Source organism: Glandiceps talaboti, chromosome 17 (genome assembly GCF_964340395.1).
Source record: "Glandiceps talaboti chromosome 17, keGlaTala1.1, whole genome shotgun sequence".
Classification (NCBI taxonomy): Eukaryota; Metazoa; Hemichordata; class Enteropneusta; family Spengelidae; genus Glandiceps; species Glandiceps talaboti.
This window is the reverse complement of record NC_135565.1, coordinates 14256801-14284302: the sequence shown is the minus strand read 5'-3', so window position 1 is coordinate 14284302 and position 27502 is coordinate 14256801. Positions and strand designations below refer to the sequence as shown.

Below are 27502 nucleotides of genomic sequence, written 5' to 3'. Positions count from 1 at the left end.
GAATGATTTCCTTAACAGATGACGGACAGTCTTCAGTAACGTCGTCATCTTTCTGAAGGTAGGAAAGTATATATGAACACGAATATCGATAGCAGAGAATCAAACTGTCCAGTGTGATGAAAGCATCCCTGTAATGAAAATATGGGAGCTGACGGCCAACGCATAAAGAGTGTCAAGCGATGTGACAGTATTTAAAGATGGAATAACAGATGAAAGGCCGGATTAGTGTAACATTTGGTGTAAAAATGTACCCTTGTGTCAATACATAAGGGAGAACCATTTGATTTCGGGGGGGGGGATTTGCGAAAAAAAAATTGTCGGCAGGTGAAAGCGAGAAAAAATAATTTGCCCGTAATGGCTTGAGACAATAAACTGTTACAACAGATAAAAGTAAAAAAAAAATATTGTTGCGATGTGCTACAAAATTGGTAACCGAGAAAAAAAATTTGCATTGCTTCTGCATACGGAAAAAACAATGTGATGCAGGACTGACAATAGAAAAAAATTTGCTGTCACAGTGATGGGTAAAATTGCTGCCATACCCACTTCCTTCCCCCTTCCCCAGAAATCAAATGGTCATCCCCTTAAAGAGGCTGGCTATTGAAGTACATGATACATTCATGACATTTTCAGTTTATAAAATAAATTGAATGACAAGTGTAGCAGCTAATTGGAAATAGATTCTACACTATTTCAAGGAGAGTAATACTCTGCAGTCTGTATAGTATTCCTACAGAAAAGAGTGAAATTAATAAATTAATAAAAATGACACTTATGAGAACTTGCATTCTCCTGCTTCCTTTGCTATGAAGCTTACTGGCCATTTGAAATGGTGACAGTATTTAAAGATGGAATAACAGATGAAAGGCAGGATTAGAGTAACATTTGGTGTAAAAATGTAACCATTGTGTCAATACATAAGGGGGGGGGATTTTGCGAAAAAAATATTGTTGGCAGGTGGAGAGAAAAAAATTATTCGATCCCGTAATGGGTTGAGAAAAAAAATTGTTGCGATGTGCTACAAAATTGGTAACCAAGAAAAAAAATTTGCATTGCTTCTGCATACGGAAAAAATTTACAAAATAAATTGAATGACAAGTGTAGCAGCTAATTGGAAATCAATTCTACACTATTTCAAGGAGAGTAATACTCTGCAGTCTGTAAAGTACAGTATTCCTACAGAAAAGAGTGAAATTAATAAAAATGACTTATGAGAACTTGCATTCTCCTGCTTCCTTTGGTTTGAAGCTTACTGGCCATTTGAAATGAAGACATACATACATACATACATACATATATACATACATACATACATACATACATACAGGTAGGCACACACAAATATATATACATGATACACACACTGACAAACTTGAAATTGAAGAAAACAGGAATAGTTTGCAATTCCAATTTGTATTTTATTGGTGAGAATCAATCTTGGAATATTGATGATACAAATGTTTTAGTAAAATGCATTTGCTTAAAATATACATTTGTTTGATATAATATATCATATTCAAATGAATCTAGGAAATTTACACTGGTAGTTTATTGAATTTTAAATGAACTAACTGAATAACACAGTAGCAGGTAGATATTCAAATCATTTTAGAATCATTTACTGTGAATGAAATTATATAATATAGCTCAAACAAATGGTAGTGTTATATAATATGATATCATCATCATATTTTATGTATGTTGTGGACTCTCTCAAAGTCCGGCCTCGGAGGGAGCATTACATCACTAAAAGGCTGTTTTGTATGTACCGATACCCACTGCATAATTGTACTAGAATAACCTTGTACTGTGGGCCCTCATCAACTACATGGGGGCTAAGCATTTGTTGACATGTTACTGGGATGCTTCATGTCAACAAATTATTAGCCCTATGTAGACAATGAGGGCCCACAGTACAAGGGTATTCTTCTACCATTAAACTGTAAGCAAGATATTGGTATATGCAAAACAGCTAATAGTGATACTCGGAGGACTGGTGAGATAGTCTAACGCATGGTTGTAGGTTACAAACCTATTCATAATAATAATACAATACTGTTACATTAGATAATATTATAAATTAAAAATATTATATAATATTACATATAATACTGACAACCAGAAATATTTGTAATCCAATGGCAACATTTCAATATATGCTGGATATGATGTATTGATTATTTTTGCTTCCCTATTCATTCACAAATTAGTTCCTATAAACACATTCCGTTTTCTTACAATTATTCTGCTACAAACACAGACTCCATCTATATTTTTCCACATGTTTCTTTTCCAAAGTAAGAACATATCAAAAAGTTGTTTTCTAAATTAAAAACTAAAATCATATACCCACGTCTCATCAGCATGGCCATTTTAACCTTGAAATCGTGAATATATCAATATCTTGGGTGATTATGTTATAAAATATATATCACAACATTGCACCATTTGTATTTTCTCAAAACCAAAATAGAATTTTGTAATATTCCATTACTTTTTAAGAACGATAGTTATTTACATGCTAATATCATATCCTTTATCAACTCTTGATATTTTCAACAACAAGTCGAACACAAAAAATCACTGATAATACAACGAGTAACACTGAAGTAAAGCACTTTCTCAGTGCGCTATACTCGTTTATAGCATTCATATCAAGTGTAAAAGTGTATTGTGTTTCAATTGGTTTATTAGCAAGACTAGCACTTTCTAATGTGGTCAATTAGGAAATGAAACAGTATAAGTTTACACTTGACATGGATGCTATAAATGATCCTGGTACATACAGAAAACGATTTACTTTGATGTGTTGTAAATTCATGTCAATTTTTTCAACGAATTCAATATAAAATCTTAATTCCATAAAACCTCAAAGTCATTACACTATCAAATTGCTTTAGGGACACACTGGAAAGGAAGTAATGCTGAAATCTCAAATTTGTCATCTATATGGTTGACTGCATGTACTTATCATATCAGGTCTTCATCAAAGATAGGTGACAAAAGTTTACACCTATCTTGTCATAAGCTGAATTGTTAATAAGATATCATGTGGTCAACGTTACAATGCTGAAACTGATAAATTTTGTTTGTTCCCCTCTATGTCAAAGTACACAAATATCATGTGATCAACCTTACAAATAAACTGATAAATTTTGGGTCCCCCCCCCCCCCCTGTCAAAGTACACAAATATCATGTGATCTTGTACTGAACTCTATGTTTCTCACCATATCACCTTAAAATGATGTGTCAGTGGGTCGGTTAAAAAAAAATGTATAAAATATTGAAGTGTATCTTGGTGATGCTTTAAATTTCTTATAATATTTAACAGGCTGAATGACTTATAAATGACAATCAAACTCGGAAAGACACTTTAAACCATTGGTTCCCACATTTCAGCAATAAGCAATAGTTTTCATTCAGATAAGGTCTAGTAGGGTCATCATCCAATCTGATTAAAATCTGATGTGGTGAAAGCGACTAGATGCCTTCAATTACCTCTATTTCCATTGTTTTGTATCATGTGTCTTGTTCTGGGTGATCGCCCTTTTCGTCAATCACCCACAACAAAACAAACGACACAAAACAATGGAAATAGAGGTAAATAAAGGCATCTACCTGCTTTCACCACATCAGATTTTAATCAGATTGGGTCATCATCAGACAATCGGTGATGTTTTAATTTTTTCCTAATTCTGCTGTAGGGGGCATCAATATTTTTATTTTAATATTTCACCAGATATAGGGTCAGTTGTGTCATGCGAAACATGAGAATTAAGTACAGCCACCCTTATGTAAATTGAAGTGATATCGGATATTGAAGCATGTAGCATGTTATTTATTAAAAATGGTATAGTGTACAACATGGAACATGAACACACATTATTTGACAAATACTAATAGTGCATGGTACGGTTTGTATGCTTTTTTTGTTAGCTTAGTACAGCAGTCATCAATCATACCTGACATGAACTTGTGGGCTGTCACAATATCAAAGTAATCTATTTAACCCCAACATGGTAATTTGAAATGAAGGGAGTAGTCAGTAAATGTCTGACAGCTGGCAATGATACAAACATAAGACATACAGTGGAGGAGAAACTATTGTTTATGGTACAACTGTGCAATTACTGTGCAGTAACCGCATCACAACCATAGACAGTGGAGGGGAATTATGCATGATATACCAGTTGCAATGCACAATTACTGTAAAGTATATATTATAACCCTGTGTCGCAACCAGAGACAGTGGAGGGGAAACCATTATCTGTGGTACTACTGTGCAATTACTGGAAAGTAACCCTGTGTCACAATAATAAAGTGGAGGAGAAACCATACGGTACGACAGCTGCACTGCCCAATTACTGTATAGTAACCCCCTGTGTCATAACCACAGACAGTGGAGGGGAATCCATTGTCTGATGCTACAACTGCAGTCAATTACTGTGTAGTAACCCTGTCTCACAACCACAGACAGTGGAGGGAAATCCATTGTCTATGGTACAACTGCACAGTCAATTACTGTGCAGTAACCCCTTGTCAGCTACTACCCATACCAGCTGTGCACCCAAAGCAATGGTTGTCAATGGCAACTCTTGTATCTAATAGATCATCAGCTGACTCTATATCCCAAACTGACAAGAATGGTGACTTTGAAGCCTTGTGATTGGTTGCTCGTGCTGTAAATACAATAACATTAAGAATCATTGTAAAGAGGCATGCCACAGGTCATGATAATGTTTATTTCTAAGAGACATGAAATTTGACCACCACACCAACTCTTTGGTGGTCTGAGGTTGATAACAGACTAATAAGTATAGCAGTACCATCTAAAAATACTATTTGTTTTAATCGTTATATAAATGCTGTTCAGGTTTTTAGGTTTTTTAATACATTCTTGATGATTTTTATATTTTTATCTTAAAAAATATATCAAAGTAATCTTTTTACAAAAGGAGGGGCTTGACGCCTCATTAGCTCTGTTAGAGATATTTGTCGTGCCCTTAACTATGGAACATCTAGCTTCTGTACAGTCAGACTGTAACATTGGACCCCCATAGTATGACATATCTATTTTGATTTTCTGCTTGGCTTTCTTGTACTTCAGTTTGAAAGTAATAGTAGAATGTAGATATTTGTATTATACTATCCATGCGCCAGGATTAACAAAAAATATAGAATATATACTCTGGTTGTTCTATGTCATGACAATACGTTTCTATGAAAATGCGTGTCTACATCACTGGTTCCACTTTTTTCGAAATATGACTTATGAGTCAAAACATTCAAAATTGCTATTACTTTCCTCGACTTTTCTTTGATATTTCTGGCGCTGGTATAATTATGTTGTTCTCCAATATTTCATTCAGCTGGAAAATGCTCATGAACTAATGGTTGCCACTACTCATCTAGCGACTCATAGTGACAAGGGTCCCTAAGGTCACTCGTATTTTCCTTGGTTGAAGAAGAAGATTGGGTAAAAACATCTAATTAGTTCGAACTGAGGATCGCCTCAGGTAAAGGTATTTGTCAATACCATTACAGTTTACATTCAATTAAATTATTCTTGTCACCCCATAGAAAAGGCCATGTGAATCGTGATATGCTTACCTGGTAATTTCTTAGCACTAATTCCGATATCCATTTGTTGATTAAAATCACAGTCATATATCTGACCTTGCCAACTGACATTAAGTGTGTTATAACACATCAATCCTGGTACAGTACACGGATTAAAATTCCTTACCAATAAATCCATGTAATCCTGTAATTCATTCCTGGTTAAAAATGAAATAACATTCATTATACTGTGCACAAGCCAAGGTATTGTGTTTGAGCAGAAAATATGGATTACATAGTATTATCCTGGTCGTTCTACATCACAACAACCCATGTCTACATCACTGGTTCTGTACTGAGTACTCCAAAAAATATGAGTCAAACGTTCCAAATTGCCATTATTTCCCCTGATTTTTCACAATTATGCTTGAGGAGGTAGGATTATAGTATTCCTCAATATTTTTCTTTGTTCAGCCAATGAAAATACTCATGATGACCTATGGGTTTGTCACTACTCGTCTAGCAACTCGTAGTGACTAGGCCCCTTAGGTCACAAGTATTTTTCTTGGCTGAACGAAGAAATATTTTGGAAACTAATACCTCACCCACAAGCCAGGTTAAACAAGTTTAAACAAAAAACATGGGTACTAAACTCTGGTCATACTAAGTTCCAACAATTTGCATCTGTGACATTGATTTTGTCATGTTTGAAATACAAGTCAAAATGTTCAATCCCAAATCACCATTATTTTTTCCAATGTTCTCATACATTATGGTTCAGGAGGTATAACATTTTTGACTCTTTGTGTATTCATTTATATTCTTTTACAATTTATCTAACACATGAAATACCAATGTAAAACTGAGGCTATACATCCAATTAAAAATAAATAAAAATGCTTCCTTGTACTACAAAAAATGACTGAGAACAATAGCATTAACATATTTTACAGCAGATGGAATAAAGGACTTCTTAAAAACATTCTTTTGAGCTCTAGGCATCATTAGACGGCGACCTGATGGTAAATATTGGAAGTGATCATGTAGTGGGTGCCTCTTATAATGGTTGATCCTTTCCTATGGAGTGCTGAATTATAACAGAACCCATGCAGTGTTAGTGCTAGTGTGGACACTCTGCGATATATGCTTACAGCGTTTTCTGCTGCACTTTCACACCCTATGCTTGTAAACATACAGCCACAGAGACCACTGCAAGCCCTTGTGTAAATACCCCAAGTACACCAAACTTGCACTAGTGTGTCATTGTGTTCTGTCAAATTGTAAACTAACCTTCTGTATAGGAAGTCAGCAAATCTTTTGATAGGCATGTTTGTAATTGTATATAACTTGTTAAACTGAATACCAAATATATCCATCAGTTCTTCTCTGTATTTCTCTTCCAGAGATTCCTGCGGTGGTGGTAAGAAGGCACCTGAAATGAATGGGTGCAATAAGAATAGAGAAGCAAACATATTACAATGCCCAGCATAAACAAGTTCTTTTTGTTTGTTTATATTTAGCATTATACCATGCACGTACCATTTAGAACCAAAAATATGGAATATATACTCTGGTAATTCTACGTCATGACAACGCTCATCTATGTCACAACAACTCGTGTCTATGTCACTGGTTCTGCTGTGTTCAAAATATGAGTCACAGCGTTCAAAATTACCGTTATTTCCCCCAATTTTTCTCACTACTCATCTAGAGACTCATAGTGACAAAGGCCCCTTAGGTCACTCATATTTTCCTTGGCTGAACAAAGAAAAATATTGGGAATAACATCTAATTATCAGGTATATGAACATCTCTTAATTAATTATACAACATCAATATCTGCAGTTTTCTAAAAGAAATTTCACCTACCTAGGGGGTTATAGACAAGGTCAATTTCAAGTCCTGTACCAGGAATTCCATAACCCAGTGAATTCAGGGTAAGTAAAGCTTGTATACTTTTATCAAATACACCTCGGCCTCTTTGTAAATTCACATTCTTAGCACTGCAACAATAAAAGTTAAACAAATTAATCCATGTACTAAATGTATATTTGAGCCTCTTGGCCAAATAATGCACATCCTGTAACTTAGGGGCTCTACACAGTATTAAGTTCCCAAGTCTGCTTCAAAGCAATCTGATACATCAGCACACATCTCAAGCCATCGAAACAAATAATAAAAGAGGGGCATTCAGATTTTATGAAAATATTTCATTCATGCAAACACAACAAAAAGGCTCTAAACAATTTATGTGTTGACAGATTAATAAGGAAATATGGAAGTGGAAAAGAAGGCATCATAAAATTAAATATTGGTTATGGTTTACTGTTTTTTCATATGCGACTAGTCTCGGTTACCCAGACTTTCAATGCTGGGGGTTCTACTAGGAGACCACCCAGACAATAGTCTGGAGAAATGTAATCCCAAATCCCCTGCACCAAATCTCTCTCCCAGAGCATTGCATTCTGGGGAATACTTTGTTCCTAACATTGCAGCTGCAGGCTGAACGATTCAGGTTCCTTCATGATAGACTAGATGTCTCAAACAACTGATACATCCTGATTACAAAAAATGGGCCTTATAAGCCAATTCTTCATGACTTGGAAGAAATTTACAGTGTGACCTCTGGTGCAGACATTTTGGGATAACGTTTCCCAGACTCTCGTCTGAAAGATCTCGTAGTAGAGCCCAAGCGGTGAAAGTCTGAGTAACCAAGACTCATGAGCGATGAATTTTGCATCCCCCCCCCCCCCCACACACACACACACACTATTCCTATAAATTTACCTGTAGCATGGTAATGATGCAATAACTTTGATTTGATTCTCGGCTAGGAATTCAGCTGTGTCTTCTTGTCCTGGTTCCAGTAAGGCAGTCAGATTACAACGATCCAACACTTGTCTTCCCAAGTCTCTCCCAGACTTAGCAAGATATCGGAACTCCTGGCATAGTTCTGGAGCACCTCCTGTATGATATAATTATTATTATTAATTTATTCGTTCTCAAAGGATACATAGTTTACAGCTCATAACAGAATAAATTTTTAAAAATATACACACAAAAGAAAGTTACAGAAAAATTTACAGAAATAATTATAAAGTGATATGTAACTTGCAACACCATTTTTTTAATCTGAATAAATATATAAACTCCTCCATTGAAGTGTGTTGTGTTGTATACATGTTGACTTGTCCTTTCGAAGAGTTGAAACTCGTATACCATTGTTTTATTGATATCAAGTCCATTTTCTATGAGCCTAAAGTCAATTTCAATTTCTAGCTGCAACAAAAGATTGTGTTATCAAGTTTTCATTTTGTTTACTCTAAAATGCTGTTAGATCTACCAGTTGCTAGTGGTGAGTAATTTTGTTTCGATCAATATACCTAGATGCACTTTTATACACTTATTGCCTGGTTATGTAGCCATCTATTACCCTAGCAAGGGCTGTTAGACAGCAACTATTTCCCCGAGGCTAAAGAGTTGTAACAACAGCATGAGGGTTATTATGGCATCTACTGGTTCCCAAATAAGGCCAAGCGGTAAGTTTTTTTTATAACACATCACATTCCCAGGCAAGTACTCTTTCCAGAGTCAAAGCATATCATTGGTAGCACTCCCACACTACTGTAATAGGGAAAACAGAACTTGAATATTGTCCTCTGTATGTAAATTAAGATCACTATAGGTCACTCGTCCATACCACATGCCAGGTCTGAGCCAATCACTGAAGGCTGTATGAAAACATTGTTCCAAAATAATATGTCAGACTTACCAGTCAGATCAAGTGTATGAATCTCTGGACTATTTACCAGCAGTTCAATGCACTTTTCAGCTGTTTGTCTGTTCATCATTTCCTTCCTCTTGGGAGATGATTCCACATGGCAATGGTTGCATGCTTGGTTACAATATAGACCCACATTTAGTTGCAATACATCAGTCTTTTTACGTTTCAGTAAACCCTCAACTGCAACAGAAAATAAAGTTAATATAATTGATGAACAATGAGGTTAAATATAACTAAACTAAATACACAAGTTTTCTCATATATGAAATTGTTCTAGTGAAATGTATTCATGTGACTTAGTGACAGTCCCCCATGAATTAACTATGCTCCCTAGCCTTAAAAAACCTGATAGACCCACATTTAATTGTAACACATCCGTCATTTTATCTTGTAGTATTTTAATCTGGCTTTTTATTTACTTAATTTTACACTCCGTACTCTGTGATTTTGTTCTTATAAAGTTCCCGGAAGAAGGCCATCAGTGTATCCCCGAAATTTATGAAATAAAAGCATATTTTGTCTTTTTGCGAAAGGCTAATGGACTTGTTTACTTTTCAAACATAAACTGAGTCTAACAAGTAACTAATCTATATAGATCTAAGATGACATCAAAGTTACCATGGTTCCCAATCAAAAACCTTACCAAAAACACTAAATTTAGACCAGATTGCTGAGAAGAGATGTATATCACTATTAAAAATATACTCTACCTGATATGTTATCCTCTTTCAACTTTGTTTTCACAAAATCCCTGAAGTTAGGGACTCCTAAGTTATGTAAGGCCCTCTGTCTTTTCTTTCTTTCTTCTCTGGTTAGTTTAGCTTGGCCTAGTTTCTTTAAATTTTCAGCCGTGATCTTAAAATCTTCATTCTCTTCCATATGCTGCAAGGTTTCTGGAATCAATGAGCCCTACAGAGAAAAAAATGTTTTAAAAATAGGAAAAGAACAAATAGACTAAATAAAATATCGGGACTCGGATGGTGATTCTGCATGACATTGTCCTGTTCACAACCAAGTTTCAACTTACATGTAGTTCATCCAACGACCCATTGTTACTAACCAAGTGATTTATGTCAAGGCGATGAATAGTAATGAAGGTTTCTCTATACAAAAATGTTTCACTTGAATAGCAATACACATGCATTTCCCATTCAAGAATGTTTAAGTTAATACAGATTGAAGTTTTACAAACATATATTTCCCTTGTATATTTCTTTCATTTGAGTGATAATCACTATGTACACGAAAAGTCCAATTTTCCCACCTTTACCCTACCTGTGACCCACCTAACTACCATCTGTCAAGGGGTAGTGATGAAGTGACACTTTTGACTGCCTACAACCCCAAGGGGAGAGATTACCGGATGTAAATTAAGTCAAATGTGTCACTTCATCTCATACTCGCCACATTTACACATTCTCTGCTAACGATTTACCCCGGTGGAAAGACAGTCAAATATGACTTTTCATATAGTGAATATGTTTGTGTACCCCACACAAATGAAGCTCTTGTGCCGTGTACAGCACAAATAGGACGTTAGCATGTGAACATAAGATTAACAGCAAGTAAATAATAACATCTAATGTTAAAATAAAATGATGAATATAAATATGAATCATCAATAACACTATTGAAAATCACAAATACAAATTTATTTTTGACATAACATAAAAATACATGTAAGCACATGAATAGACCTTGGTGAATAGTAATATGAAATTTACGAATACAATCATTGATTTTTAGCATAAAATAATTGTTGTTGTTTACCATACTTTATTCACTGATAATACAGTTGTGTAATTTAGTTAAAATGGAATTAGGAAGGCGTTTATTTATTTATTTATTTATTTTTTATTTATTTTTTTATTTATTTATTTTTTTTTTATTTTTTTTTTTGAATTATTTCATTCAAATGGAATTAGGAAGGCCTTGTACTCCTAAGATTCCTGCGGATGAAAGATTCTGTTAATTTTGTCAAAATATGGTAGAAGATGAATTTCATCATTTAATTATTTGTTCTCATTACATAAATGAGAGAAAGAAACTTTTTTCTTCTTTTTCATTAAGTAATTACAATTTTCATTCCTTAGATAACAAAAGTAAATTTTTACATATTTTGTCTGCAGATGATAAACTTTCTCTTGGAAACTTTCTTGTTAATTTAAAAAATATAGCAGTTGGCTAAATGATTGTATTTTATTTACTTATTTTTGTATGCTTTACCATGCTCGCTAAAGCATGATGTTACGCAATAAAGATTGATTGATTGATTGATTGTTATAATCAGATTGGATAATGGTCACGTGATTCAAACCTGTTCTGTAGATACAGTCTCAGACAACTGGACTTTACAGTGGTCTGAGATACTGAAACGTCATTTCCGCCCATTATTAGGTAACTGTTCTGTCCATGGAAAGTACCGTTCTGGTTACCCACTCTTCCATGACGTGCTTGCTTCGACCTCCCACATAAATTTGACACGTTTTGCTAATTTTACAGTCTCACCTTCAGCCTCCCTTTGAGATTTTTGAGTCCCTGCCATGTAGGTGGTGGTTTCTCGGGACGTCTCAACTTATGTTCATGAATATTGACATCGGTGTTGAAGTCCGGAAGATCAACGTTGGATTTCGAGTCAGGAAGTCCGGGACCACTAGACGACAGCCAAGCGGGCGAAAACACATTTGACGAACGGCCTTTATGATGCGATAGAGAACGAGTAACTGAGTTCAACGGTGAACGCAAAACATACATGTCGTATCAACAATTAGGCCGTCCGTTATTATGCATACCTAAATCTCAAAAAAATTAGTCTACTACAGCCTATTGTTTGCTTTGCCTGCTATAGCCCTCAACGGCGAGTCTTCTAAGATGGTCCTAGTCTCAGTCTCGTTATCAACCTCTTGCCGTTGAGGGCTTCACCCTGGGTAAAAAGAAGGTACACAGTACATGCACAAATTTGATCGATAGAGGGCCATGCATGTCGTAAGAAAGCATGCACTTTTCTTTAAATTTGAAGTCGTTTGTTTATTTTCATTCATTCATACGCACATATTTCATGTGTTTATTTAGCCTGATTTTTACAGATTTACAATTGTCGGAAAAAATTAATGACACACGTCTATATTTTATATTGTCGTTATTCACATTTCGCGATATCCAGAGGACAATTTCTATAACTTGAAGGAATGTCATGAAACAGATACCGGCTATCGGCTCGAATGTGTGTTAGTCCGCGAAAAATACTTGGCATGACGTCAAACTAACATTGATTTCGTGGGATTATATATAAATATTTGTCTTTATTACATTTGAAATAAAACATATCCATCAGGAAATGATGTAAATGATGGTAAGACATATTGACCTCTTTAACTATGGGTGATTTTATAGAACAAAAACTGAACGCCATCGATGACAGAGTGGGATTTTACGGGTAAACACAGGGTACCGTCATGTGACAACCACCCCCCTGAGTGAGTAGCGCGTACAAACCCCTCCGCATACAGAGTTATACATGGCATTGTATGGAGAGACGCGCAATGCATCTTGGAACCGGCAACAGGTCTATATCAAAAATTTACAGGCTCCTGTCAATACACCACTGTTTGTTTGTTTTGTATACAGACCGTCACGTATTCAGACTTTGAGATAACGCCAAGGACAAACACAGCTGACGTGAAATACGATATTAGAATATGAAAACCTGCTTCCACACTGAATACATACGTCGATCTTGACTTCATCTTGATCTTGACTGTGGAAAAGAACAACTTTGTAATACTCTGTATATGATATGTATGTATTATTTTTGCATGTGTCGAGTCTTCTAAGTTGATCTACGTATACTCGCTCCATTGTTTATAACGGATGGTGGTCACGTGATTTAACCTGTTCTGTAAAAAATATTATCTCCGCCTCAGCGTTTCACATGATATAACTTCTGTCCATGGTCATGGACAGAAGTATTAAATACCGTACCCCCATGGCCCAGGACCGTACCGCTAAATAGCTTTCCCTACCCGCGCCCCTCCGGCCTCCATCATTCCAAATTACACGTGCTTCGCCCTCTCATATAAATTTGACTCGTTGTGGTAATTTTTACAGTCTCACCTTCACCCTCCCTTTGAGATCTTTTAGTCCCAGCCATGTAGGAACAGTGGGTGGTGGTTTCTCTGGACGTTTCAACTTATGTTCATGAATTCTGACATCGGTGTTGTAGTCCGGCAGGTCAACGTTGGATTTCGAGTCAGGAAGTCCGGAACCACTAGACGACAGCCAAACGGACGATAACACATTTGATGAACGGCCTTGATGATGTAATAGAAAACGAGTAACTGAGTTCAACGGTGAACGCAAAACATACATGTTGTATCAACAATTACGGATCAACAATCTGCTAGTCATACCCATATCTCAAAACTTTGGTCGCAATATATATGACATAGCCCTCAACGGCGACTCTGATGAGAAGGTACAAGTAACCCAGCCTCTTGCCGTTGAGGACTTCACCCTCCTGCGTAATAACAAGGTACCTACACAAAATTGATCGATAGATGGCCATGCAAGTCGCAAGAAAATATGTACATTTCTTTAAATTTAAAATCGTTTGTTTATTGCATTCCTACGCACATATATGAATTGTTTGTTTAGCCTGCAGCTGATTTTTAAAGATTTGCAATTGTCGGAATAAATGAATGATATGTACACGTCCATATTTTTACTGTTGATATTCATGTGATATAGTTAGAAACAAGGATTATCAAGCTGAATATAATGTTATGCATACGACTTGGTTTCTTTATTTACCTCCTCTATTTCTTTCGTTGAGTGTCGTTTCGATTTTGTTGTTCTGGGAGTTGAGGGCGATCACTAACGGAACAACAAAATAAAAAACAAACGAGACAAAACAAAAACGACATATTTGCAAACAAAGAAACCGTGCCGTGTTTACCCGGCGACGATAGATTATAATAAGATTGAGGGACTATAAAATCACTACTTAATTACTCAAGGCTCTACGAATTCTAACTCCAATTTTTAGAACCCTATTGTAACCGTATCTATATGTTGAAGAGGGCATCACTGCATGAAATAAAAGATATTACGTTGTAAATGAGTCTTTAACAGTGATACCATAAGTTTGTTTTCTTTTTGTTTGACAGCGATTGGAGAGACTGATTATCGACTCGAAATTTAAACATTCTCTGTATTATGAATACATATGGCCTCTCTATATGTACTGTAATTCCAATAGAAGTCACCTTTAGCTGGAAACGATAGCTGATATATAGCTACTCTGATGGGAACAAAACAATGTTTTCTTGATTCTGTTAGAGATAAGGAGTCTAAATTTGGATCCACTTTACACATTTTTTAAACTTGTTTGGTCTTAAATGGGTCCTGGAAGGAGCCACATTAACTTCTCAACTAGTTAGGAATTTCTCCCAGCTAACACGCTTGTTGACATTTTCATATTGGTGCATCTGAATATGTATTTTGGTCTAAAATGGTATCTTCTAAAAGCTTGAATAGTCTATAATGGGTTATTGGTTTTGGTCAAAATAGGTCTAGAATGAGGAGTGGGGTTGGCAGCAGACCCCAACCAGACCTGGCCAGTTGTAACTCCACCCCATCCACCTCCGCTTTCACTGTTGTCCTGATACTACACCAATCACAATTGCATACATATTGTTTACATTGAGTCAAACTAATAGTACATCCTCGTATACAGTCTGGCCATGGAATTGCGCTGCACAATAATACTTCAAAACGCCGTGTTAGGTTTTTATATAGCAAGCTATATTCGTTCCGTTAACTTGGTTGTTAATAATACTGCTAGTACCTATCTATATATTCCGAAATAAAATTATCGTTTTTGTTATCAAATTAGGTGAATGGATGCAAATAAAAAATACATATGTTGATAAAATGATAAAGATAACATGACATGCTAGTACGTTATATCGTCGCCCTTACTGTATCAAACTTTACACCGAAAACAGTCTCTGTCTCAGCTGTAAGAGGTCTGTATATATACATACGTGTACACTTTATGATCGCAGCTTCTTTAAGGTATCAAAATGACTCATTGCATTTATTCGATAATATTAATCTTATCTGTGATTGCTACAGAAGTGTCTTCAGCCAAAGTGGAAGTTCTTCAACCAATCAAAGAAGGTGACGAAATCGCTATTATAGTTATACCCGGTGCTAATATTGACGGCTTGGCTTACAGAGAGCTGTCGACATCGCTGCAAGAAACAACTCCCCATAAATTATGGGTTTCACTCACTTATGATTATCTATTTAACTTACCAAATCCTATTGAAGTAGAAAATGCAATCAATATGGCGATAGATGACATGATATCGGCTGGTATGCAAACGTCTGACATTTATCTGGCGGGACATTCCCTAGGAGGTAAGTGTTGTCGGTATTCTTGCATGTAGAGACGGACTTTCTAGTATCCATCAAATATCGATTGTGTATTGAAATCCAAGGCAATAGTCTTATACTAGGATTTCTTCCTCCAAATTATAATATAAATAATTTTCCCCCTTCGACCTTTAAAATCCCATCTTTGCTGCTGGTGGTGACGTCAACAACTCTCAGGTCATATCCGTAATCATACCATCTTTGCCATGTCAATTGTCATTAAAAAACACAACCAATATACTCTATGTTTATGTAGAGGTCTTGGGTGAGAAACATTTCAAAATTAGACTAGGAATATCCAAGTAAACACCCCACTGCTGTATACTGTCCTTATAAATATTTCCCACCTGTCATCATGTTTGTGAGATATGGTTAACGTTGAATTGTATTCTATATAGGTGTGATATTGTTGGACTATGCAATCGACAAACAATTTTCCGGGATTATGTTATGGGCGGCTAGCATATATGGTAACTACAGCCTTGAGACGTATCCCTTGCCATTACTGCATATATGGGGCGATTTAGATGGGTTGTATATCATCACATATTACGTTGAAATCGCCAGGTGTGTCAACAGTTCCAATTCTCATATTGGTCTTTATGTAGAAACAAGATAACGACGCATTCCTACTCTATATCACTGTGCACACGTGCACGTCTTAGCATTCTGCAAAACGACACTTTATTCTTTAACATCTCTAAGGCTATGATCTAAAATCCCACTATCTCAGATGTTCCCGTTTTATGCCAATTTCCTAACGATATCCACAAAATAATCTACTACAATATCACTTATGAAAACTGAGGTTAATAATATTGTTATTGGTTGTAAATTCGGCAGCATATGACCTTTGAATCTTTGAATGTAAGCGGAATGATACCCAAGTGTTACTCTACCTAACCGAAGACCTCTCGGTATTCGTATACACCATTTATGTCAGCAAGGTGAATTCTATATGATATTCGTCCAATCAAAATTATTGAAATAAAATAGGTACTGCGAGTTCTGACAGCAAACGGTGGTCACTCAGATATCAGATAATATCAACACCTAAGGTTACACGGTTAGACCAGCTCGTTATCAAATACTGGTATAGGTAAATTGTGAGCTAACGACGACGACCATAAATGTAAAATGTCGTGCATGGAAATACGCTATCATGATAGTTATGTCATAACTTTTAAACTCATTTTATTGGTCTATACCATTAACTACATATTGTTCTCTCTCCAGGGAGTTGGGTGAGTTATCCTTAAATGATGATTCCATTAAGTTAGATAAACCTGTAGTCATATTGGAAGGAGTTAATCATGGTCAGTTTGCATCGAGACCTGACAGCATTCTAGAAGGAGATCTTATACCAGAAGAGTCTGAAGAAACAGCACATCAAATGATATCAGACGTATGTAGTCAGTTTATGATAGTATCGTCTGGTACACCATCAGAACTTCAACAAGATGCAGAGGAGATTCTTGTACAGAATGTAGATAGAACTGGACTGAAAATGAATCCTTTAATCAAAGCACAGGACTATGAATCAAATGGAGAGATATGTCAATGGACAATGACTGCACAGGTAATACTTCATGTTAATTATTGTACTTGTACGTTGTCGAGTATTTGATGAACACACACCATTCACATTCTCATTGAAAAAAACATTAACACTACTGATCACTAATCGTTCCGTCCAGCTCTAGCGCAGAATTTTTTATGACCAAACATAGAAGTGTTTTCTTCTTGACGTCTGCGAACGCTGTGTCACGTTCTTGACAACTGGCTAAATACACTATTCTTAGAAACCCAGTTAATTGTTTGTCTTCGTGAAGCAAAATCCCAACATTTTATATGAAAAATTCCAGTTCTTTTTTTCAACACTGCAAACATATAGTTCAAATTAAGATAAAGATGTGTGGACATAAGGGCCCTGAAATAGTACTCGTTCCCTAGGGTCATTACAAAATATCTCGTGCCAGTTATATGCAAATTGAGGTCACAATGGAAAACTAGTTAATACCACGTGATTGAAGCTAGGCCAATCATAAGCATGGAAATACGTAACAATGTATTTTGAAACCGGTGCACAACACGGTCTCGCCTTATCAAATGTTATAATAATATATAAATTGTAATTTATTATATTTCAGGAGATGATAGCAGGCGTGCCAAATAATGCTTCAGAAAGATTCTTCATAGACAACACTCTTACCTTTGACCTGGAAGAGCTAGGTGATACAAAACCTACAATCAGTGAAGATTTAGATGGTAATGTGTATGTGATGACGGTATCTATGATTGAAAGACCAAACGGCACTGACCAAACTCTGTATAGAGGAGCATTTCAGATTTATAGCAAACACAAGCGACAAGACGCTATCAAGGAATACTTGGATGGTGAATATCAGGAAGAATCCACTTGTCAGGATATCAACCAGGTTTGATTTGATCATTCTAAAAGAAATCATAGTATACAGACTAGAGCTCCAGTGGTTGCAAAATTTGGATATATTGGTTATTTTCGCCAGTTGAATAATACTGTAACACCAATTTGTTTACATGAAATAGTGATTGATATCATTCTTATTAGCTAAATTACCTCTCTGCTTGTAGTACTCATCTGTTGATGACACAGTGTATCACCCTCCCGATTGTGTACACAACGTTGGTGTGTTCAGATGTAACAAATTCTGAATTTAATAATATGTTATGCGGCAATTGTAGAATTATGTAATGTTCTTTGATAGGGTTCTGCATCATTTGCTTCATCATAATCGTTGTTGTTGTTGTTGTTGTCGTCGTCGTCGTCGTCATCATCATCATCATCATCATCACCACCATTATCATCACCATCATCATCATCATCATCATCACCATTATCATCTCATCATCATCATCATCATCATCATCATCATCATCATCATCATCAACATCAAGAACAACACCAAAGCTGACGTCAACAACGAAAACGTAATCGACGACGACGACGACGACAACGACGACAACAACAACAACAACAACAACAACAACAACAACAACAACAACGTCACCATCGTGGTTGAAATTACATTGATTGTAATATCTGTACTAGAACTATATTACGAATGGAATAAATGCAAAATGAATACTTTTTATGTTCATATCTGTCTATGAAATGTATCCATTCATTCATTCATTCATTCATTCATTCATTCATTCCGATCATATTTCATAGGCAGAATTAAATGTTATTTTTTTTATGTAACAATAAGACGGACACAACTAAATGTAAGTTTTAACATACGTCCCTTAGTGTCATAATTCTCAACTCAAAAAGTATGTATAAGTGACTTGACTGATTTATTCCAGGCGTCTCTTGATTGGGCGTTAAGTCAAAGTGATGGCATAGCTATAGGAAGGTACAATGACTATGGACAGATAATGTTATTTGGTGAAGATGAACAGGCATTGACAGGAGCAGGTTGGATAAGTTCACCTTTGAAATATGAACTGACTGAAGAGGAAACAATACTGGTAGGCAGAATAAGTTGACGGTTTAGTACACTATTACAACTCGGATACACAAGAAAACATGTCCTTAAAATCCAGTGCTCTGTCGACAACTGCAACTGCCCATCATAGATGAAAAGAAAAGATTTCGCTTTGGTGTCAAAGTTTCAGGAAACGTGGTGTTCCATCATGTATGGCATATTAGAATTCATGTCAAATACAAAGTAATGATGAATATATGACATTAAAATAATATCCCTACGTATTACTACGATATGTGACGTTACACTCGTTAAAACAAGTCCTGATATCAACATAATGTATATCCATTTGATAGAATGTTTTACCACTTTCTTTACAGGTTACATCTACTGCTTTGATAACAGCCCTTGACGCCCCAGCATCGATTGATGGCATGTACTATTGTAAGCTGTTCTCACCCTTTAGAGCGATAGAGTGGGTATACGTTGATAGTCTCAGATACTACAACAGTGTTCAGCCCTAATCAACCTACTTGACAGCGTCAATAGAACGATTTCACATTTCCTTCGAATAATTTTATCGTGTACAATGTGTTTGTTGAAAAATAAAGGACAAATTAACATTTTGGTTCTATTAAATAATACTTCTACATGTACAGAGAGGGAGAGAGGGAAGTATGGGGGGGAGGAAGGATTGGGGTAATGGAGTCCTAGTAAAGCAAGCCGTTATTGTCTTTATTTGAAAAACATTGTCTTGATATTACGTTGTGGAATTTTTGACGACGACATGAGGGCCAACTAAGGCTCTGATTTGGTTGACACCGAACGTTCAGATGGTTAATTACGTATATGGTATGATGCCCATTATGGGATAAATCAACATTTATATTCCTAATTCCGAATTGGACACCTTCTTTAGATGGTACCTTCTCAAGGGGACAAAGACTGGAGGAACTGTTATCAGCCCTTCCAGTGAACTGTTTATAACGTAGAATTGCATGTCGCAGCAAGTATACACGTGATATGCAACACGTCATAATCATGGTTATTGATATTGGCACTGCGCATGCTCAGCTACATACCATAATAGATAATACTATCAATCTAGGTGAATTGATATAAACTGAACAAGTACAAATGCAAGGATCACACCAAACATAAATTCATTTGTTGGAGATAACACATCTCTACAGTGTTAGATTGATATATAAATAAAGCAGTATCAATTGTATACAGGCAATCATCGCGAGTATCATCTCTTAAAAGTCTATGTTTGTGATCTTTAAACACGAAACATGACTCATCACTGCATGTACTCAGTACTCTTAATTGTATTTGCGATTCCTGTATACGTGTCTTCAGCCAAAGTGGAAGTTCTTCAACCAATCAAAGAAGGTGACGAAATCGCTCTTATAGTTGTACCCGGTGCTAATATTGACGGCTTAGGTTATAGAGAGCTGTCGACATCGCTGCAAGAAACGACTCCCCATAAATTATGGGTTTCACTCACTTATGATTATCTATTTAACTTACCAAATCCTGTTGAAGTAGAAAATGCAATCAATATGGCGATAGATGACATGATATCGGCTGGTATGCAAACGTCTGATATTTACCTGGCAGGACATTCTGTAGGAGGTAAGTGTTGTCTGCATTGATATGCCAGTCATTTATTACGGAATATTTTACCTTTACAAATCATATTGATAAATTGATGATGCCCGTTTAACTGTGGACTAGTTGCTGTATTGTAAACGTACTAATAGTGGATACATATCTAATACAAGCGAGTGATGACTATAAGTGACGCAGAGTTTCTAATAATCACTCCATTTTTTCTGGACCAGTGTACTGTATCTTTGTCCTACGTACAGGGAGCTAACAAGTTACCGGACTGTGTCACTGCATACAATATGCATATCAGAATTAAAAACGTTCAGTACAATGGAGTAATTATTCAACCTTTTTTTTAAATTTTAGATTATACTATGTATTCTTGGTCAACCAAATTTGGAGTGTTTCTGTATGACTTTACCAACTGTTAAAATCAAACGTATGTATGTATGTATGTATGTATGTATGTATGTATGTATGTATGTATGCATGCGCGTGAGAGTATGTGTGTGTGTGTTTGTGTGTGTGTGTCGCGGTATGCATACCTGTCTGTCTTTATAACCTGTCTTTTAGAATTTAAAACTGGTAATAGTTCACATGCCACCTGTGACGATAGTGATATGAAGAACAATGGTTTCCTCCTTATATATAGGCCACCCTTATCAATGTACCAATTCGACATATGTATACATGCACCATTTTTCATGACTTGACCAATGTCGGCTTTCAAGTTTGTCTCGGAGAGTATTTTGATGGTTATGTTAAACCTATTTTTGGATTAACAGCAACTTACAGCAAACAAACAAGACGTATATGCTACAAGTTGGATTATTAATTTCCCATTGTGTGTTTATGTGATTGGTTTATGTTATAGGTGTGTTAGTGTTGGACTACGCAATCGATAAAGGATTTTCTGGTATAATGTTATGGGCAGCTTACATATATGGTAACCATAGCCTTGGGATGTATCCCTTGCCATTACTGCATATATGGGGTGATTTGGATGGGCAGTCAACTATCACAGACTTTGTTGAGGTCGCCAGGTGTGTCTGTAGTCCTAATTCACACATTGATCTAAACATACACAGATATGAAACAACTTGATGATATGAGATTGCATATATACGTGTCAAATTGTTACCCACCCGTTTGAAGTTGCCCTTCACCTTCCCTTTTTTATACAACCACAGAGAAACCAATGAGAAACTGTATGTTGTTCACTAAGGTAGCAATGTTACATTTTCTTGTTACAGTTTGTCTATTATGAAATAATTATAAACCATGTATATGTGCTGCAACTATATGCAGACACGTGACCGCCAATGATTTGATGTGTGCCTCTGATGTCTGCATGGTGGCACATTTAATTTATTTTATTTAGACAAATATGAAAATGTCGCAAACAGTACTGTATTCATTCAATCTTGCTATCTTGAACTGTAGCAAGTGCAGGTTTTTTTTGGTTGCTGTGTTGTTGTATTAAATCGGTAACTGGTGATTTCAAACGAACTCTGTGTTGACAACAGAGATTCTTTTACAGCTACATAAGTCGTCCATCATTTTTATTTTATTCCATCATGAAGTTATGCAAATTGTATTAAAGGGGAACACAACTCCAGGAAACAAAGGCATTATCATGAACTTTGGGTGCAGGAGAATCATGTCAAGGTTTTGCATCTCCTACACACTATAACGAGAAATTTGAGAAAGAAACCTCGATTTGAAGTTGCCCCACATTTGGATATTCATGATGTTTTCACTGACGATAATAGGCTTTTATGGATCATGAATATTCATTGTTCAACCATTGCATAAACATTTCTTCTGGCTATCATGATTTAATGTCACAGTGGCCCACAGCAAATTTAAAGTTCAAGGTTAAGTACGCCGAATTCCGATGCGCATAGGCATTCACTCAATAAACCCCCTAAGATCGCCATATGTGAGACAACTTCAATTTGATATCTATGAAACTGCATGTAATGTAGGTTAGGTAGGTTAGGTAAAACCATGGCGTGACTTTCCAGAAGCCAGAGTTCTTTATTTGCTGGAGTGGCATCCCCTTTACGAAATGCGAAACATGATTTTTTTTTTACAATATACTGTAGATATCGAAGATAAGCGATAGTCACGCTGATCAGATGATATCTTCATATAAAGTCACTAGCTACATCTCTTTGTTCCTGGTTACTATAAAATGGCAAATTCTAATTCTGTCCCCTCATGAAAATATAATATGCGCCAACAAGGCTTAGCTTAACGTTTTATGATGGTAAATTGTGTCTTTACAACCCCTTTGTCGAAGCTACTAAATATTTCTATGATTCTCTCTGACAGGGAGTTGGGTGAGTTATCCCTAAATGATGATTCCATTAAGTTAGATAAACCTGTAGTCATATTGGAAGGAGTTAATCATGGTCAGTTTGCATCGAGACCTGACAGCATTCTAGAAGGAGATCTTATACCAGAAGTGTCTGAAGAAACAGCTCATCAAATGATATCAGACGTATGTAGTCAGTTTATGATAGTATCGTCTGGTACACCATCAGAACTTCAACAAGATGCAGAGGAGATTCTTGTACAGAATGTAGATAGAACTGGACTGAAAATGAATCCTTTAGTCAAAGCACAGGACTATGAATCAAATGGAGAGATATGTCAATGGACAATTACAGCACAGGTAATACTTCATGTTAATTATTGTACTTGTACGTTGTCGAGTATTTGATGAACACACACCATTCACATTCTCATTGAAAAAACATTAACACTACTGACCACTAATCGTTCCGTCCAGCTCTAGCGCAGAATCTTTTCACGACCAATCATAGAAGTGTTTTCTTCTTGACGTCTGCGAACGCTGTGTCACGTTCTTGACAACTGGCTAAATACGCTATTTTTAGAAACCCAGTTAATTGTTTGTCCTCGTGAAGCAAAACCCCAACATTTTATATGAAAAAATTAAGTTCTTTTTTTCAACACTGCAAACATAGTTCAAATTACGATAGAGATGTGTGGACATAAGGGTCCTATAATAGTACTAATTCACTAGAGTCATTACAAAACATCTCTTGCCAGTTGTCTGCAAATTGAGGTCACATTGGAAAACTAGTTAATACCACGTAATTGAATCTAGGCCAATCACAAGCATGGAAATACGTAAAAATGTATTCTAAAACCGGTCCACAACACGGTCTCGCCTTATCAAATGTTATAATAGTATATAAATTGTAATTCATTATATTTCAGGAGATGATAGCAGGCGTGCCAAATAATGCTTCAGAAAAATTCTTCATAGACAACACTCTGACATTTGACCTGGAAGAGCTAGGTGATGCAAAACCTACAATCAGTGAAGATTTAGATGGTAATGTGTATGTGATGACGGTATCTATGATTGAAAGACCAAACGGTACCGATCAGAGGCTGTATAGGGGAGCATTTCAGATTTATAGCAAACACAAGCGACAAGACGCTATCAAGGAATACTTGAATGGGGAATATCAGGAAGAATCCACTTGTCAGGATATCAATCAGGTCTAATTGTAATTCTAGTATTCATTTTGTCATCATCATCATCATCATCATCATCATCATCATCACCATCATCATCATCATGAGCATCATCATCATCATCATCATCATCATCCTCACCACCACCACCACCACCACCACCACCATCATCATCATCATCATCATCATCATCATCATCATATGGGAAGCCGGCTGGGACCATCGTCATCGATACAAACTTACACAGAAAATGTATTTTTTTTAAAGTCATCGTCATCAAAGCCCTTTGGTCTAGCTATGCAAGCAATGTCATCGTCATCATTGCTTTGATGGCGATAACTTTAAAAGGCAAATTTCTGTGTAATTTTGCATTGATGACGATGTGCCAACCGGCTTTCCATATTATCATCATAATCATAATGATCATCACATTAGATAAAGTCATGCTTATTTGAGTGCTTGATTCTTTGCTGTCAGTTTGTTGATATTTTTATATATCTTTGTCACATTTGAAATAAGATCTGCATCTGTCATGTGTTTGTCTGTCTGTGAAAAATCAACGACGGATATGATTGTGTAGGTGTTTGTTCTCTTTTATTACGGCCACCAATGCAGCTACATATGTATATAGACTGAAGGCAACTGATACCGAGCTTTTTTATTGCAGGCGTCTCTTGATTGGGCGTTAAGCCAAAGTGATGGCATAGCTATAGGAAGGTACAATGACTATGGACAGATAATGTTATTTGGTGGAGATGAACAGGCATTGACAGGAGCAGGTTGGATAAGTTCACCTTTAAAATACGAACTGACTGAAGATGAAACAATGTTGGTAAGTAGAACATTGACAGGGTATTTAGTAAGATCCAAGATTGTATACTTTCTAATATGTCTGTTGAAACCGATATGTGTGTCAGCAAGTGTCCAATGACCCGGCATCAGTAGAAACGATTATTGCCGGATTCAGAGGCAATTTCATTTATAATTTTGAGCTTGTAGTGTTAGAACTTATCATAGACGACTTTAAACTGATGATAACTGATGATAACGATGATAACGTTGATGATGATGATGATAATGACGATGATGATGATGGCACACATTTAGAAACCGTATTCTATAATGAATATATCGCCACATCGGCCCTATACCATAACTCCCTCAACTCACCGAGGAGCATGCAACCAATGCAGCTAATTTTTTAAAAATTGATAACTTGATAAAATCCTTCACAAATTAACCTTTGTCCTACTAGGTCCCCACTTTTACAGCTGGGTGATAGGGCACAATCGTGGATCAAATCTTGAACGAGGGCTTTTAGCAATTCAAAAACATATTTAACTTGAAGATCCAAGATATAAAAAATACAGGGTATGCAGCACAGTCAAAGATGGTATTACTTTAAATCAGCCACTTTCAGATTTCAAGATGACCACTCTTACTGTTCGACCATCATGTCTTCACAGTAACATGTTCTAATACCCTTTCTACAGGTTACATCTACTGCTTTGATAACAGCCCTCGACGCCCCAGCATCGCTTGATGGCATGTACTATTGTAAGCTGTTCTCACCGTTTAGAGCGATAGAGTGGGTATACGTTGATAGTCTCAGATACTACAACAGTGTTCAACCCTAATCAACGTACTTGGCGCTCTCTCGTTATATTCCCTTCGAAGTAATTTGGCTTGTAGATTGTTTTTGTTTGAAATACATTTGTTGGAAATAATGTGTTCATTTTTGCAACTTGTACTATTCATAGATATTGTTTTCGCAATATAAACAGCATAATATAGTTTAATTTAGGCAATTTGGTTCGAATGTCTGATATTTTGTGGCATGATTGGCCGTAATTGGTCGACACAGGGAGAGAGAGAGAGAGAGAGAGAGAGAGAGAGAGAGAGAGAGAGAGAGAGAGAGAGAGAGAGAGAGAGAGAGAGAGAGAGAGAGAGATCAACATTGGCAATCATGTTGAGAGTTAATTTTACGAAAGCAAACAAACAAACAAACAAACAACAGTGGTACCTAATGCAATGCTAATTACAATATATACTTACTGTTTTATAGCCATATTGTTGAATTCCTAACACTAGTGAACATTAGTAGACATATTGCTAAGTTCATATTTATCATGGCTATCAATTTTGATGAGTTTTATTTGTTTATTAGTTTTGATGGTTGTCTGTTTGTTAGTTTGTTTGTCTGTTTATTTTTCGTAACGACTGTTTTACAATCAATACTCCACTTGTGTTGCCCTTAGGCAAAAATTGGAAGATCCATTATAGCAATAGACATACTAGATAGTTTATAAGTATAACTCGTTCTATTCTTCAATATGAAGAGATAATTAATGATCATAACTTGAAGCTTTGCATTTCAAAATACAGACATTAAGTGCTATGGACACAACATGGTATGTATAGACACATCAAATCTCCACACATTACTGGGACAAGCCATTAAAGAAGCAAGTCCACTTGTTATCAAAGAGTACCAATATTTACACATGTGATGATGGGCTCTTACATAACACAAGTAAACAGTGTAGTTCACAGCGTAAGATCATTTCTAAGGAGTGGGTCCCTTATCTCCGTCTTATATCAGTTGTTATCAATTTATTAGGCTATTATAAGTAACACTACAAACAGCTTTAGAGATGCAAACAACTTTTATGACACCCGTTTTCGTCAGGCAAGCCCGCGGGTTTGTTGCACTTGGACCGTTAATGGCTTGTGAATGTCATGATCTCATCGGAGTCTAGGGCATACATACTAGATTCCAATTTCTTTTATGCGTTGTACGCATGAGCACATAAATTTGAGTGACCCCCCCCCCCGCTACCTGGCTTGAATTTTTTCCGTGACCTCCCCCCCCCCTTCTTGACATAATTTGTTTTCATAATCCCCCCCTCACCATCATAACTCATTAACTGTTAATGGTGCTACAAACATTATACAAATATTGAGTTTGAGTGTTCCATTGAAACACCACATGCACATACACTCACACACATGTATACATATGCATACATACATACATACATACATACATACATACATACATACATACATACGATATCAAACTTTTTATTTTGAATTTAAATTTCCTTTATAAAGTTATGGATG

General features: G+C 36.1%; 1 protein-coding gene across 1 annotated transcript; it reads right to left on the bottom strand.

Annotated features, from left to right (window-relative positions):
- Positions 1-7421: 7421 nt before the first annotated feature.
- On the bottom strand, positions 7422-12147 carry LOC144448095 (uncharacterized). The gene is made up of 5 exons (XM_078138249.1): positions 11853-12147; positions 10055-10253; positions 9333-9524; positions 8348-8525; positions 7422-7563 (listed from the first exon to the last, which is right to left on the bottom strand). Exons 1-5 carry the CDS (start codon positions 12096-12098, stop codon positions 7422-7424), a joined length of 957 nt encoding a protein of 318 aa, XP_077994375.1. The 5' UTR covers positions 12099-12147.
- Between the last annotated feature and the right edge of the window lie 15355 nt (positions 12148-27502).

Coding starts and splice junctions, on each gene's coding strand:
- LOC144448095 (XM_078138249.1), bottom strand. CDS start 12,098: ATGTATGTTTTGCGTTCACCGTTGAACTCAGTTACTCGTTCTCTATCG. Junction 10,254..11,852: donor ATCTCAAAGGGAGGCTGAAG/GTGAGACTGTAA, acceptor TTTTCTCTGTAG/GGCTCATTGATTCCAGAAAC. Junction 9,525..10,054: donor GAAAGAGGATAACATATCAG/GTAGAGTATATT, acceptor TTTCTGTTGCAG/TTGAGGGTTTACTGAAACGT.